This window comes from Castor canadensis, chromosome 14 (genome assembly GCF_047511655.1).
Source record: "Castor canadensis chromosome 14, mCasCan1.hap1v2, whole genome shotgun sequence".
Classification (NCBI taxonomy): Eukaryota; Metazoa; Chordata; class Mammalia; order Rodentia; family Castoridae; genus Castor; species Castor canadensis.
Genome location: NC_133399.1, coordinates 113,371,253 through 113,388,327, shown reverse-complemented (window position 1 = coordinate 113,388,327; position 17,075 = coordinate 113,371,253). Strand labels below are relative to the sequence as shown.

The 17,075-nt window shown below is 45.8% G+C and overlaps 1 protein-coding gene across 2 annotated transcripts in view; it reads right to left on the bottom strand.

Moving 5' to 3' along the window:
• The window catches only part of Csmd1 (CUB and Sushi multiple domains 1), a 1,661,894-nt gene that overhangs the window by 148,631 nt on the left and 1,496,188 nt on the right, over positions 1 to 17,075 (bottom strand). For both annotated transcript variants that reach the window (XM_074055299.1, XM_074055300.1), the window contains exon 41: positions 12,994 to 13,203. In XM_074055299.1, the coding sequence (XP_073911400.1) occupies positions 12,994 to 13,203 (210 nt within the window). The remainder of the gene's footprint in view (positions 1 to 12,993; positions 13,204 to 17,075) is intronic.

Here is a 17,075-nt window from a genome sequence, read left to right as displayed (position 1 = left end):
GCTCTCAGAGAGGGCCCCACCCGACTGGGGCCTGTATCCTGAACTTGCCACCATGGTGGACAGGAGGGGCACTTCTGCAGAGAATGCTTAAGGGGGGACAGCCCGGGAGACAGCCCTGCCCCCAACCAGGACCCTACCCTCTGCAAGGATAACCACTGGAGTTCTAAGTGCCCCCATCACCAAATGGAAGATGAGGTGCCACCTTCTATGTATTGATGGGTCCCAGCCTCCTGTCCATACTCTACTTCTTGGCATCAATGTTGAGGAGCCATAATGGCAGGAAAACAAAAGGTCATTTTCCTCCTAGACAGTGGAGCCCGTTTCTCTGTTTTACTTTTTTCTCCTGGTCCCTGGTCCAATGACAAAAGTTATCATTCGGGGCAAATCTGGCCAGCCCCTAGAGCGCTAGTTTACCTGGCCTCTGGCCTGCTCTTGGGGAGACCTGCTCTTCTGTCACTCTTTCCTCATAATACCTAAAACTCCAGTGTCCCTGCTGGGACAGGATTTACTATCTCAATTAAAAGCTCAAATTCTCCTCCCCCCAGGCAGCTATCTCTGCTGCCCCCTCCTTCAGGAACAAAGAAGATTCCACAGTGTGGACTGATGAGATGAGTGTAGGGTGAGCCAGGACGGCCCTCCCTATTCAAATAAAACTCAAATTCCTCACAGTTTCCACACCCAAACAATGTCCCCTCAAGCCTGAGGGATGATGAGGCCTTGTGCCTGTCATAAGTTCCTTAAAACAACAAGGGCTACTAATTAGTTGCTCCAGCCCCTAGCTAGAGCAACTAATAACTTATGAAAGTTAATTTTAAAATACAAGTTACAAAGTAAACAACTGGAAAGGATATAGATAGGTAATAAATGTATTTTTTAAGAAGTTAAAGGAAAAAGGAATGGTTTTTTGGATGAGAAGGGATTTTGCAAAGAAGGCATTTGTCCTTAAGATTGTTTCAAATAGGAGGGATAAAAACAAGCCATCAAAGGGTTTAGTATGTTATATAAAGGTCTGAGTACGTTTTAAAAGTGTATAATAAAAAACTTCGATGTGTGATAAAGTTAAAGTTGAATATAATCTAAGAGTTGCCTAAAAGATTTTTAGGGTCATGTCAAACTAAAATCAAATCCTCTATGTCTATGAAATAACAAGGTTATCTTAATATTGTTCTGCTCTGAGTAACATCTACAAAAAACCATTACAGAGAAAGATTTTATCAAAGAAATTATTTGTGTTTTCTGCTGATCTTGTCAAGCTTTAAGTACTACTGAATCAGAGTTCATTTACATGTTTGCTTATGTGTCTTAAATGACCACCTTGTAACAGTGTTATCTGAATATGGTACAAACATTTAAAAGGTTAAAAGTGTCAATGTATATAAAATAATGAGCTAAAGCTCTCTTTTATCCAAGAGTGTTACATTTAAATCCTGACAGCCCCTGCCTCCCACAGGTCACCTTAAAGTCTCCCACAGGTCACCTTAAGGTCTGGCCTTAAAGGGACAGACTTACTCCCAGAGTCATAAATGCATCAACCCAATCTTCCGTTTCCCAACCCCCATACCATAAGCTTACAGCTTACAGCTTTCCTGGCAGTTATAGGATTTTGCAGAATTTAGATCCCTAGGTATGTAATCCCTGAACAGACACCTTTTTATGCTCCTCCTAACCATTCCTATTTGAGTATTAGATAATGTATGGCCACCAATTTCTCTTAGTAAAACCGGCCTCCAACAGACTCTGCTCCTCTGGCTGACTACCTGCCTTCTCAGAGAACTTCTCAGAGAGCATGCAAACCAGATCCTGCCCCACCCTCTAACAATTTCTGTTAAACCAGGGCATCTTGTTCTCCAAAAGGATCTTCTACCCTCTCCACTGGGACTTCGATGGACCAGCCCTCATTTGGTCATTCTCATGACACCCACAGCTGTCAAGCAAAATGGGTTCCCTCAATGGCTACACCTCTCAAGAAACAATTAGAAAAATGGAGAAGGGAATTGGAGGACTCTTGAAATCATCTAGGGAACAACATTTCACAGTCAGTGATTCTCCTGGTCAATGCCCATCCTAATGCCTACGTTTCTTGCTCTCCTATTCTTAAGCTTCCTCTCTTGTATCATACTACATGTCTGCTATTGCTGATCAAAAATTTAACCAGTTGAACCTCCAGGGGTATCAACCTCTCCAAAACGCCAGGATAGTTGGCTGACACCCACCCTGCGGAGGTCGGAGGATTGGCTCGAGACTCTTTACAACCTATGGCTGCAAGGGACCTTCATCAACTTCAGGGAAGAGGAAATCTTCATTTTCAGAGCCTGGGTGTACGCCATCATGAGACTCAGCACCCCAACAATGCTTGCCAACTGACCCTCTCTTCCCCTATGCCGCCCCTTGCCAGCTCGAAGAAGCCAGAGCGAACACAACGCCCCCCTTCCTTAACAAACAAAAAAGGGAGGAATGCTGGCAATAAAGGCGCCGATAGGTTTCAGTTCTTACTGCACCCTTAAGCCTCCGCTTTCCAGGGTCACGGTCCTGCCTCAAGTCTAGCTTGAACCCTCCTTGTGCCCCAACCTCCAATCAGCATGAACCATAAGATCCTAACCAATCAGATCATGCCGAGTCCCACCGAGGGGTATTTAAGCCCCTGCCCCTCTCTCCCTCTCTCTCTTGGCTCTCTCCCTCTCCCACCCAGCAATTAAGAATCTCTTGGCCAGATCACTCCTCCCCACGTGGTCACTTTTGGGGCCTATATTTCCTTACAAGTACTGCAATGGAAATCTGTCCTAAAGTCAATAAAGACAGTGAAATGTTGAACACAGTATTAAGGAAACTCAAAGTGAGGATGGACTGCTCAGTATCCCTGGAAATAGACCAATTAATTAATCATCAGCCTATAAGAGGTGCTCAAGTTGCTTTTGCTGAATAGCCCACAAATAAACTAAAAGTAGGAAAAGCTTGACATCTCTGTCTCCATTTTGTATCTATCTTTGCTCTAAGCCATTCTTTTTACAGTCACTTTATAATCACCTTGGATTCCAAAAAGGACAAAACTGATAATATCTTTGTAACAATGAACCAGAGCCACCTGGATCTGCCACCTTCCCAGTGAAGACAATTATCCCAAGAATCCTCTCAAACAGGAGCCAGATTACTCCATCCAGGTGATAACTTCCCAGAACTGGACCAGACCACCACACCACCTGCCTGACAAACACTGTCGGCTCCACCAGTCATGAGACCAACCACACCTGTGACTGAACTGTTTAACTGTGCACACCTTTGTCCCCTGCCCCAGTTCTGTTGTCTACTTAAAGCTATCTCATGTCTGTACCCCAAAGATGGCTGAGGACAAGCTGAGAGCTCACTCTGCCTCTTTCTCTACCTTCGCCATGCCTCAGAGCTTTGTCAGCTGATAACCTCTACTCTGACATACATAATTCATATAACCTTTGAAGCAGGACAGATGAGGAAATTAAAGAGTCAAACTCTGAGTTAAAACAAGGAAGTAAAGGCTGGAGAGCCAGAGCAGTTGGCCCCTCCTATCTCCTTTTAGATGCTAAGTTACAAATACTGGAGCTACCTGTTTCTGCTTTCCTCTTTGAGATGTTAAAAAGCTTCAAGGATTAGAAAATAATCATGTCTAGCAAAAGAAAGTTGTCACCCAGGTGTTCCCAGTAACATCTCCATATTTTACCATAATAACCAGCTCCCATTTGGTGACTCAGAACCACTGTCCAGTGATGAGGGCTGCTAGACTTTCACTGGAGGATGTGTATTTCTCCAACTTCAAGCTTAAAGACCCCAGGAAAGGACTGCATTCTGAGCCTGTTGTCTCCCACCCCTGCTAGCAGGAGGTGTCTTTTCCCTCTTCCTTTCAAATTTCTTCCTACTTTATCCCTTTATATGAAAATAAATTCTTACTAAAACTCTCACCGTGTGAGACTCTTGTTGTGAGACACCTTGAAATGCTTCTCATGTTTGTGGATCTCAAGGACCTGTGATTTTGCATGGAAACTGGGAAGCTGTGGGAGACCCCTCATCTGGGGTTGAAGGGTGACTGTGACTCTAAGGCTGGCAGTTCTCACTCATCCCTACTACACTCGCTTCCCTTGTCTTTAGGGAGAGGAACCTCTGTTCTCTTTGGAAAGGAGCATGCCCAGATGGCAAAAACAAAACAGGCATCTCACAGCTTTTGTGTTAGCCAAGGGTGGCACATAGCCAGCTCCAGCCTAGGAAATGTAAGTCAAAGAAAGTCTGGTAGCTGGAAACTCAGGAGCTCCACTCTGTCCCCACCTTGTCTGACTGAGGACTTGATACTGGAGGTGACAGGAGGAAACAGGGAGAGAGTGGCAGTTTTTGGTCTTGGCAGAAGACCCTGTGTGATTCCCACCAGGAGTAGCATTGAAGCCAGCTGGCCTTTGATGGAATTCTTTTGGACTGGGCTCAACCTCCCTTTCTTCAGATCACTGACTTTAGGAAATGGCTACTTTGAGATACAAATCTTTCACATCTTATCAGTGTTACAACCCAGGACTTCCTCAAGGCCCTTGGAAGTGTGTCCAGTAGGCAGAAGGAGCCCTGCTCTGCCCATGGAGGCAGGGACCAAGGGTGGGGGTGCTTGCTGAAGTTGAGGCCCACCTGCTGTCCTGGATCCATCTGGGAAAGTTAAAGCAATTGACACTACAGAGGCCCAGGGTCCACCTCCTGCTCTGAACAACTCTCCATCCCAAGGTTTTGGAACAGATACCTTAAAGACACTTTCATGTATCCCCAAACAGGTGTTTTATACAAAGCCAGGCTGGGATGCAGGCTGGTCCATGACGTCTTCAGTCATAACTTCAGCAATGCTGGTTTCTTCTCAGCAAACTGGTGTAGGACATGTTTTCTACCAAAGTGGTGATATGCAGGACAGGTGCCCAGGCTGAAGGCGCTCACAGCCCTTACTGCCTGGTTCAGACTTAGTGGTTCAGACACAGAATCCAAGGAAAGGCACAGCTTTTAGCCTGAGGGGCCCCATTAAGGCCCATCCAAGTTTCACCACCATAGTGATGGCTCCAGACAGGCATCTCCTTTCCTTAGACCTGCTACAAACCAGGCTAGACAACACCTCCTCCAGAAGGCACTGGCAGGAAAGCAAAGTAGTGCAGGAAAGGACGCAGGCGGCTCAAACAGGTTGCCTCCTGCAGATGGTGTCACGGGAAAGAGCCTAGGCAGGTGCCATTCATATGCACCAACTTCTCGCTTGGAGGAGGTGCCCTTCCAAAAGGGAAACTTTCAGATTTAAGCTCTTTAAAGTCTATTTTGAAAATGCAAAGTGTTGCCTGAAGGGGTAATCCTTTAAATCAGGATCTATTTGCATATCAATGGTAGGTGAAAGAACTTTATCTGGTTAAAAACTTTTCAAATGTTTCTTATATGTGTTTTTTTTTTTTTTTTTTCTTTCCAGCTTGCTTAAATTTTGTGGGAAGGAGACTGGTGATAAAAGGTTTAGGTGGTTTGAAGATTACAAGAGCCAAACCCAGGACCCATAATAAATCAGGAGTACTCAAAAGATCTTTTTAAAAACAAGCACAGCAAGCCAGCATAAAAGAAATGTGGAGATAGCAGAACAAAAATGAGATTTGATGGAATTCCATCAGAATGTAAAAACTGCTAAATAAGCCAAGGGAGCCTGGAAGCAGGGATGGGAAGCCACAAGTCAGGCCCAAACCACAACAGTGCTCCTGACACTGTTTCTGTCTGGCCAGGAAGTCAACTTGAAAGGCAAGTCTGCCAAAGTGATAGTGCCTTCTATTTGTCATTTCAGAAATACCACAGGGATGCCTGTCCAACTTAACTTTGCATTTATTTGAGTTCTGTTTCTTGTGTCTTTAGAACTGAGTCTGTGAACTTAAAAATTCAATTTAAATGGCCACAGGTAACTTTAGTGGTAGAAAACAAGTCAAGAACAGTGAGGGAGAGACAAGGCAGCGTGAGACCCTCATTGGGCGGGCACTCCTGATGGATCGTGCAGAAGGTTTAGCTGCATTTGGCATGTGAGTCTTCTCAAACTCTTACAAACAAGTGACTTCACATTTTCTCCACTGCTGGCCCTCAGAAGGCACTTCTCTTCCTGTTTTGCTCACGTAATTACCCCACATTTTCTCTTTGACCCTGGGAGAGTCCAGTGGATCTCATGCAGGGGGCAGGACTGCCATCAGGAACACTGGGTTTTGAGGCCCTGGGCCTGGGCTATGGTGCAGTGGTACACTACTTGTCTACCTGTGCCAGGCCCTGGGTTCCATCCCCAGCACTGCAAAAACAACAAGGAGAAATGGAGGCCTGCTATTTCTGTGTTGAAATGGGATTTGGGGTGCAGATTTTGAGACCTCAAGCCCAGCCCTGCCCAGCCCCCTCCCAGCTACAGCGCTGAGCTCTGCCCAGCTCTGAAACTCCAGAGAGAGGGACGCATGAAGCTCTCCGGCCTGTGGTGCTCCCCGGAAGTCTTCCTGGGAGAGAGCTTCTCCAGGGCTCTCATGACCCCTGCTGTCCCATCCCTCACAGTCACTGCCATCCTTCTCCCCGACCTGGTTCTTTCTGGCTTCTTTCTCCTCTCTGTAAGATAAAACACACTTTCTTCTCACCCTGGGGATCTCCTGATCCATGAACGCCCCCCTCATAGCTCCTGCCTTGTTATCTTAAATTTCTTTGGCTGAAAAGCACTGACTCCTTACTTGGGCACACAAATTAACTAAAAACAGGACATGCTTGGCATCTCTGTCTCCATTTTGTATCTATTGTCCTTTGCTCTGAACCATTCTCTCCTACAGCCACCTTTGAATTTAGGAAGGCCAGGAATGACCAATAAAATCTTTATAAGGGACCAAAACTACCTCTTAAGCAACAGGGGAGCCTTGTAGAACAGATCACTCCCTCCAAATGCGGACAATTAACTCATGATGAGGCTGCACCCTGGAGCAGTAATCATATCTTGGGATCCATACTGCCCCCCTCAAGTTATGACAGCAATAGCAACTTCTCCAGAACCCTCAAAGAACAAGGACTGCCCCAGCAGACCACTGAAACACACCTGTGACTGGGACTGTTTACCTATGCATACCTTTGTCCCCTGCCCTAATTCTTTGTCTATTTAAAGCTGAAGCTCATCTCTGTACATTACATGCCTGTGCCTGTAATGAACCGCCTTCCCCTACCCTTCACCATATGTCTTTTATTTGGGACAAATGGGCAAGTGGCCAGACCTGACATGTGGAAGCCCACGGGCCCAAAACTCTAGTTTCTAGCCAGACTTCTCCTCTTCACTTCATCTTCCCACTGTGGCCTCTCCCTCCGCAGCCAGTCTGGGTTGGGTGCTACAGAGCAGTTACTGGGGACAGATAGAGGGTAATCCTGGGACCCTGGAACAGGGTGGGACAGGCCAGAGAGGGAGAAAAACATGGTAACCCCCAACAGGTTGGGTTGTGAGGGTAGAGGGTCAGGAGTGAGGGTAGAGGTGGGCTTGGTGTAAGCTTGACAGATGAGGGAGGAAGACTGCAGCAGTGTCCCTGCCTCAAAGCAGGGGACCCTCTGGACCCCATATGTATGCCTACCAGGACTGACTCCTGCCAGACTGCCTCACAGATGTCCACAGGAGAACCTGGGATGAGGACATTTGGTACCAAAGGCCTGTTAACCCCTTGTGCATCTCTTAAAAGGCTCCTTATAGCGCTCTACAGAGAATCAGGGGAAGGTCAGATTTCCAGAGCCCGGGCACTGGGTGGTCCCTGAGGACTGGCATCTGATTTGCAGGAGACAAAGTTGCCACATGGACAACTGGACCCCACAAACACGTGCTGCTCAGGCCATCCACCCTCGAGCACAGCACGTGCTACTGCTGTGTACCGAGGAGACTTTTCTTACCCTCTATCCGCAAAGCTAGTTTAGCAGCCCAAGACTGAAGGCTAGAACCTGGACCTGTCAGGGCTCCCGTTTGCACGCTAAGAGTGGTTGTGTTTCCCCCATGGTCAGATTCTGCAACTCCTGGAAGGTAGACTGGTTTTGCAAACCAGGAGGAACAAAAACATGGGGCTTTTTAAACTTACTCCTCAGGTGTAAACTTTCTTTTGGGTAATAGCAAAGTGACAATAGCCCTGGACTTGGGACCAGAGAGCTTCTCACTTGTCTTCCTTCTTTAGAAACACAGGGGCTTTGCTGGTGACAACTATGTTGGTGTCTCACAGCCAGCATTTCAACTACACAGATTTCAGTGACTTGTTCCACATCTCTAAGCCTCAGTTTCCTCATCTGTGAAATGTGAGCTTTCTGGAACACACGCAAGAATCAAGAAGTGTAGAGTGAGTGTTGCACTGAGTGGGTGACGCAGAAAAGTGTTTTTAACTTTCCAACAATCTAATAACACTAATGGAAGAGCGTAAGAGGACCTGTGCACTAAAGCAGTAATGAAGGTGCACTTTAATCCAAGTGTGTGACAGATTGGCTGTGCCTTCCTTACCTTGTTTTCTTAGACCTGTCTTTTAGGACTCCTCCCTTCCCTCTCAAGACATACCCTTTAATGAAGTCCACTAAAGTTGTTTGCTGCAGACTGGTGTGACCCACATGGAGCTAAAATGTAGCCTGTCCACCTGGTCCTGGTGGCTGGACATGGGAGGGCCCCAGGTCTAGCCAGCCTCTCTGCACATGTGCTCCCAAGGTGACCAGAAACGGTGCTATGGGAGGGGTCCTGTCCTCTGACTAGGGTGTTTACATTCAGGCCACCATTGGATTTGCATCAGGACAGATGTGGCTGATCCAGCTGCCATCTGTGCTTTCTGCTTAGACAAGTGTGAGTCAGGCTTCTTTCATATTCTGTCACGGGGAGGCAGCTCATACAAAAGACCCGGAACCTGTGCTCTTGCCTTGTGTTAGACCTCTTGAATAGATAGATCTGTCCAGGAAATGCAGGGACCAGGACTCTGGGCCTTCATAAACGTACTTATCACTGGTGGGGTGGGCACATGTCTGCGTCATGGAAGACAACCGCCCAATCCTGAAGATCTAGTTCCCATCTTGTGATTTGTGGTGGAATGGGAGAGACAGAATGAAAGGAAGAGAAGGGTGGTACTGGGGTCATTGATAATTTCTTATCACAGCTACACTCTAAGGGTTATGGTGGGCAGTGAGGTAGACAGGAGTAGGAACAAAGAAATACTCCAGGGTACCATAACCCATTCTAAAACCCTGGGCCAGTGACTAAAATATTGTTCCTCCATCATTATGGAGCCCACTGCCCATATCAAGGTTAAACTGGGAAAGGCAAAGAGACTAACCACATCTGGGCAGCCCATGCACAGTGACCAAACCATGTGGAGAGGGCCACATGGGGAGGGCCCTGATTTTTACCACCTAGTGACCCCACCCTGTGGATAAAACCCCAAGTCCCTACAGCTTCTAGGCAGTCACTCTTCACCTGAATTGCCTACCTCATCCCTTGAGCTATACTTCCACTGTCCTAATAAATCACTCTACTACTTTCCTGCTCTTGATGGTTCTCTCACGGCACCTGGGGGAGCATCTGAATCTTAGAAATTGTACCAAGAATGGAGAAACATCTGAAACCCAACCACTGGCAACAACACTGCAGCAGGCCAGGGCCATTTAGGTTCCATTACCTAAATAGAAACAGAAAATACCACCATTCTTGCCCACACGATACCTGTTTAGCTTAAAGCAAAAACCCAAAAAGAAGCCTATTACAAAGCCAAATGTCTCCAAGATCGGACACCAAGACTGGATCACGAACGCATCGTATGCATGCCGATACCTGCACTGGCACGGGGCAGCTGGCCAGCTCAGCTTGCGCCACCTGCAATGAGAGTGACTAAGATAGACTTAACTTAATAAGAAGCAAGGGCATCAGAACCAAGTTAATAAAGGTAAGGTCGCGTGGCACAGGTGCAAGTGTGGCAGAGTCCTCTGTCCCTCAGCACCCAGGAGGAAGCACACCCAGCTCACGGTCACGTCTGGGGACCAGTGGGAGGCTGGTTGTGTGATTCATGCTGAGAACAGAGCAGAAGTCCAGGCAGACATGGCTGCCACTGTCACATGGACAATATGGTTAACCATCTACACAGGCAATCAACTCTTGAGTTTAAGAAGCCCGAGGGTGTGTCCATTAGTTTAGGCTAGTTCAAACCACAGTAGCAAAAACACTGCAAAACCCAGTGACATCCGGTGCTTCCTATGGGACGGCAGCTCTCCACTTTTGAAGTCTAACCCCACAACTCTGAGAGCAAACTGAATCCAACACTTCAAGTTTCCATCCTGAAGGTGAAAGTGTTACACAGCAAATACTCATATCTCACCTGCAAAGCTAGTCAGGCCACCAGACTAAGTCACTAAGGGCCATCAGCACCTGAGTCCAGAAGCAGGGACGATGGGAAAGACCTGGTGGCAGTCTTAAGGACTACCAAACGGAGAAGTGCAACCTCTGGGAAGCTGTCCTCGTCAGGGTGATGGGGGCGGCATCCTCTGGGACACCGTGGGTGGATCTGCTGAGAAGACTGGGGTGGAGATGGAGAATGGTCTATGCTGAGGTTACTGGGTACACAAGGTCCCAAGGTAGAAGGGACCTTGGCTCCTGGGGACCCTTCTGTAGGGCAGCAGAGCATGGGGGGCAGGGCAGAGAGAGCAGAGCGTGGAGGGCGGGGGCAGAGAGAGCAGCCTAGGGATTAGACTCTGTGCAGAGTTTGAACTGTATTTCCAGAATCTTGGGAAATGTTGCAGGGACTTTCAGAAAGAAGGTGACAAATGATGCTTGCTTATGGGAAGGGTGAAAGAAGGCGGAGGAATAAACGTGGTGAGAGCTTTCAGGGACTGAGTTTTCTAGCAGTCGGAGCTGAGAGTGGCTGCTCTGCGAGTCCTGCTGGTGTCAGAGACAGAGGGCAGATGCAAGAGTTCACACTATTGACTCAGTGAGTGACCATGGAGGGCGAGGTGGCTGGGGAAGGACGGCTGTGAGCCCGGCTTTGGACACGGGTTCAGGTGCCTATGTGGTCCCAGTACATTTGGCAAGAGTGAGTGAGAAATTTCTTTTGGGGTTCACAGAAGAGTAAGCTGGAGACATGGACACAGGGTTACGCGCTACATGGTCACAGAGTCCAGGAGTTCAGGTGACAGAGCATAGGAGGGTTCCAACTAAGCCCTGTAACCAATGTCATCAGTCAGAAGAGAACAAAGAAACAAAGAAAATAAGAAGCAGACAGTGAGAGAGCAAGATAGTAAGGACCCTGGGGATGCAGGACCCACAGACAGGGCCATAGGACAGAGGAGGTTGAGCTGTGCAGAGTCTGCCTGGGGACAGGAAGCAGGCACTGGGGTTTAGTGAGCTGAACATCAGGTTATGTCAAGACTGGAGTGTTAGACTCCAAGACAAGGAAGAATAAAGGGAAGTGATGAGAGAGTGTGGAAACTAAGGAAGGCAATGGATACAGCCACACAGAGGACTGTAATTCCAGCTACTCGGGAGGTGAAGACAAGAGGACCAAAGTTCAATGTCAGCCTCAGCAATCAGCACGAGACCATACCTGAGAAAAATAATCTTAAAAAGAAAAAAAAAGGATTGGTGAGTGGCTCAAACAGTGGATCCTCAGTTCAAATGTCAGTACCATAAAATAAAGGAGAGAGGAGGAGGGGAAGAGAGACAGAGAGAGAGAGAGAGAGAGAGAGAGAGAGAGAGAGAGAGAAAGGAGAGAATCTGGACACAGCTGAAACTCTGCTGGGAAGTCCTAATAGAGAGGTGGTCCCTATAAATAAATGCAGCAAGACAGGGCTCCCAGCTGGTACCTCTGAAGGAGTTGAGAAAGCGCTAGTGCTGTGGCATTAAGTGGGAGGAACGTCGTCTTCCTCTGAGAAAGAAAGAGCAGGGAACAAGTGTGCCTGCAGGTGGATCTGTAGCCCCTTTGTTGTGGGAAGTGTCTCCTCCCTGAGGTTCTGTGTGTGCATGTGTGTAAGTGTGTGTTGTACACACACGTGTGCACATGTGCATACGTGTGTATTGAGTGCCTTTCATGTAGGAGGTGATGTTCACAGAGGGGGAGAGGACAATAAGCTGGGAAGGCATGACATGTGTTGGCAGAGAAATTCCATCAATGTCTGCAGTCAATTCCTCACCCTCTCTTTCCCTCCTTTTCCCTCCTTCCTGGATTCCTGCTTTCAGAGACCCCAATTCTGAAATCCATATCTGCATTTCAACTTTCAGATGGGGACTTAAGTAAGACCGTCGAAGAGTTCAACATAAAATGCTGACTTCTTGGGGTTGTAGAACATTAAAGCTTGATGCTGAGAAGGCAAATGATTCAGCCATGTTGAAAAAAACAGTAGGTTCCGGATTTGACATTTTCAACCTCATTCTATTTAACAACACCCAAGAAGAGGCCAGCTAAATTATTTTGGATGAAATGAAAATGTTGAACATTTTCACATGCCAAAAGTGCTTTGATAAGAGTTGATTCAAACTTTTTTTAAGCAGATTTTTACATTAGGATGATAGAAAAAGGGGCAAAATTCAGGCTCTGAATTTTCTTTTTTATCCAACATAATTTGAACATGACTTGAACAGTTCATGTAGCTATTATCGTGTACTAGAAATAACTGAGACACAACTGGCTCCACCACCAGCAGGAACTGACCCCTGAGCCACAGCGATCCTTGTCCTGAAAGGACTGGGGCTAATGAGGACAAGTGACAATGAGAAGACTCTGTGACCAGGGAGGTATGTGACACTGGTCACAGAAGAGAGGGAGCGGGCAGGGACTGTGGGGCAGATATGAGGTGTGCACCTGCACCTGGCCGTGCTCTTCCTGTCTGTGCACATATCCATGGGCCACCATAAATCGGCGACCAACAAGGCACTGAAAATTAGGTCAGTTGCATACATTTTCAACCACTTGAGATATACATTGAAATACAATTTAAATATAAAAATAATTAGATTTTTTTTCTTTCAGTGTTGCTCCTTACCTTGGTAAGTAAGTTTGAATCCTTGCCGGTTTTGCGAGTGGTCGCTGTAGAAGCGAATGAGCGTTTCGTGTGTGGTACTCAGCAATGACCAGGGCAGATCTGTGCCACTGAACTGCCCGATCATGGGGCTGGTGTGGTAAGGGCCATTCTGAACCTCAAGGTAGTCGTGGTTAGCTTCGGTAGAGAAATTCAGAAACTGAATATGTGCACCTAGGGAAAAATATGTGAGACTGTTGAAGTTGCACATCAAAATTTGTAAAATCAGTGCTTATCAGAAGTGAGTATGACATTTTTTTCTCCATGAGACAGAACGGCACAGTGAGGAGAGTGCTTGTTGGATGACGACAGGCATTGGTTCAATTTAACCTCTGCCATAACCGCCTGTGCAATCTGCGTCCACAGAATGTCTGTCTACACATGAAGTTACGGGAAATGTGACTATTGCCAGTGCAGAGGTGCCAGTACAGGAACAATTCTCACAATGACTGACAAAGTCAGTCCATAAATGCAAGGTGGAATTACATGTTATACCATCCACAAGTTATTTATGGCTTTATCAAGGGAAAAGCCAATGTGGGTTAAACAATAATGCAACAAACTCTAAGAGTTGCCTTGAGGCTAGTTGGATGGTCACACCATTGCATAAGAGACTCAGTAGTTTATAGCAAGTGACTCTTTTCAATTGTATTATACACACAAAGCAAATTTCTAATGTTTTAAGAAACCCAATCCAATCACTGCCCTCACTGGGCTGTCAAAATTCAAGCTGACAGCCTGGCTCAGCTCAACATCCAAAAGGTAGGTCAAGTGACTACCATCTCCTGTGTCACATCATCTCTAAGCTGAGTAAACCATGGCTGATAATTTAGAAAAAGGTCAAAATCAAGACAGTTTCGAGTTATTTGCTGTGGTGTTGTGGCATTTGGAAAGTTGAAAACTGTGCCTGACCTATTTTAATTTGTTTGAAAACTTTATATGGAACTCCAAAGACATTAGTCTTCCCATAAATCCATGTACATAAGCTAGGTAATAATGCTACAACCGGGAACACTAATGTCTAAGTGAGAAAAGCTGTGCTTTTGTTGTGACTTATCCTCTTCCCCCTGTGGGGCTGGACATGGAACCCTGGGCCTCCCACGCGTCAAGTCAGTGTTCTGCCGTGGAGCTCAGCTCCTCCTGAACTACAGTTTCATTTTCTATCAGATATATTCTGTGTCCGAGACTGGAAAAACTGAAGATAATGCTTATCTTGTTTAAGTGTAAATGAAGAGAACTTTTCAAGTAAGCCTGTCATGTCAAGTGTCAAAGGAACAGGAGATTATCAAAAGCCTGGAACCAGTAAAACAGAAGAGAAAGTAAGGAAAGAATTGTGGGGAAGGAAAACTAAACATATCCAATAAAATTTGAAGTTTTACAAAGAAACTGATTTCATTCATTGAGGAAGAGACTTTATGACAAGGAACGAAGAATGAACGATGCCCTCTGGCTGACATAGTGTAAGGCCAGCTATCATGTCTGGGATCTGATTTGCCAACTTTTTCCTCAAAATCATCCAGCAAATTATTGTCACAATTGTATAGCTGAACAAACGAAGGCTCAGCAATGGTAGGTGTTATGTCCATTGGAATACAAAGAAGGACAGAGTAAGGTTGACAAATCTGATTAACAAAGTCCTCCATTTTTATGGTTTAGCATGAAAATAAGCTAGACCCAGCTAACACTCTTATGAAGTTAGAAATGTTCTCCTCCCTCTTAGAGAACACTGGATTGTTCAACTCAAATTGAAAGACAAAGGCTAAAACAATGTGTAATGAGGAAAACTCCAGAAACAAAGAGGCAAAAAACAGAAGAGAAAGAAACATCTTTAACAAATCAACCAAAATGGGGAATTCTTTCTGGAATGAGTAGAGGAGTGACATCACACAGTGTCAGTCAGGTAAGGGGCATCCCAGACTTGACCATTCTGACATCATCTGTTGTGCACAAATAAGACAAAATCACTGCGTAACCTTAAGGCATTTCTGCAAATATATTCCCTTTCGTTGCACAGCCATCAATGAGCTGTTAAATTCCAGCAAATATTTTTGGTCAAAAGAAATTCAGAAGCAAGGAAATATAAGAAAGGAAGAAAAAGTGAGGTAGAGGAGAAGACTGGGGTCTTGCTTGTCTGTCACTCTGAACACCATTCAGCACCACACTGCTGTGACAGTTGAACTGGATGAGCACCTAGCTCCCAAGTCATTGCCTTACCCATGACTGGACTCAAAATGAGGTTTTCTTTTGTGATAGGACCTAAATCTAATGAAAACGAGGGTTTTTTTTTTTTTTTTTTACTTTATAACCATGTGTGTGTGCACGTGTGAATTTTAGTGAACCCGAGCCTGTGTGGTCTGCAGAATTCCCTCAATGCCTGTCACAGTGGCACTACTGAGTACAAAGAAGCTGACAGACAGTCTGCTGCAAATGTATCTATGTCCCCAGCTGCCAGATAGAATGGAAGAGCAGGGCAAGATTAGGGCATTGAAGAGCAAACAACACGGGAATGGCATCATCTGTGCTTGTTCACAAGCACATAGGCAGACTTTAGACGCCTCTCTCTAGACACAGTTTGAAACTCATGGAAGGACACAGCCAAGAAAGAAATGAGAGACAAGCAGATCAAGGGTAAAGCATGGAAGATGGCGGATGCCTCTTAAGTACAGGAGGGAGTGAAATGGCTTTCTACTCATGCAGAATTAGACTTGAAATGGAAGGGGGATTAGGACAATACAATACTGTGAGCGAAATTACCATATTAAGCAGGATAAAGTATCCAGCCACATATCAATCCCCCAGTATCTATGAGGAAACAGAGCCCAGCCCATCTCTAATCTGGCTTAAAGTGGAATTATTTAGCAAATGGTGACCAGTTTGACATCCTAGGGCCCAAAGGGGATTAGGATGAATATGACCTAGTTATCCTTTTGTTATCTCTCGGAATATTTTAAACCTATATGATTACAGCAAGAAAGCTAATCTAAATGCCTATCCTCGGTGAGATTTGCACAGCACACTTTCATCTGGTTGTAGGGATGTATTGGAAATCAAGTACCATAAAGACCATCCTGCACAGAGGAGCTTTGCCTTTAAGCTTTGACAAAACTTTGAATAGTAATGTGACCGTGACTTCAGAGTTGAACCCTCGTTTTCAGTTGGCGATTCTTATGAATATTAACTGCTCTGCTTTGCGTCTTTTGTGTGCTTTGCAAACATTCTAAAAAAAGCCTTTTATATCTTCCCCATGGTACTAGATGGTCCAAAGGCATGATAATTTGGGACCACATTTTTGTGCAACCCTGGCCCAATGGTTTACAAAGATAAAAGTTCATGGTAGCATTTCTATTAACTGTGCTTTTAGACACTTAAAAGAAAAAAAAAAAGAGGCAGAAATTCTCTGCAGATTCAGCCTCCCAGCCTAAGTCTGTGAAAAGGAAAGAAAACAGCAGACAAGCAATGGGGAATCTGGCTTAGCATTAAAGGCAGTTGACACTTAAACGATGCTCTCTCCAGATCAGGCGTGGACTTGACTTCAAAGCAGCCCTTGAAGATGGAGGTAAGGAAGCAGTCTCCAGGAACATTCTGGTAACTTTTGCAAGTTTATGTCACCAGGAATTGACAGAGCTAAGATTTCTACTCACCTAAACCACCAACCAAAATCAAGAGAATTCATACGAATCTTATGAAAACCTGTGTGCATTTCTGATCATTTTAGATTACAGTGGAGAGATGGTGCTGGCATTGGGCTGGTTCAAGCATCTAGGAACCACGAGAGGCAGAGGCCTTTGCCTCATCTGGCCAGGGCAGAGGTCAGAGCAGCCGCTGTGGCCAGTGGGCTCCGAGAACCACTGAGCTACAGTCGTTTTCCTTGTCCTGCAGTGTCCTGAGTTTAAGCAGATAAAATGCACAATATACGTGATGTTTACCTTAGTGCTTAAGAAGATTCCATAGTGTCCATCTCCGGACAAGATTTCCCAGAATACTACAAAAGAACCCTGCTTCCCAAACTTAATGAAAGAGAGAAGGGGAGAAGACTACATCACACG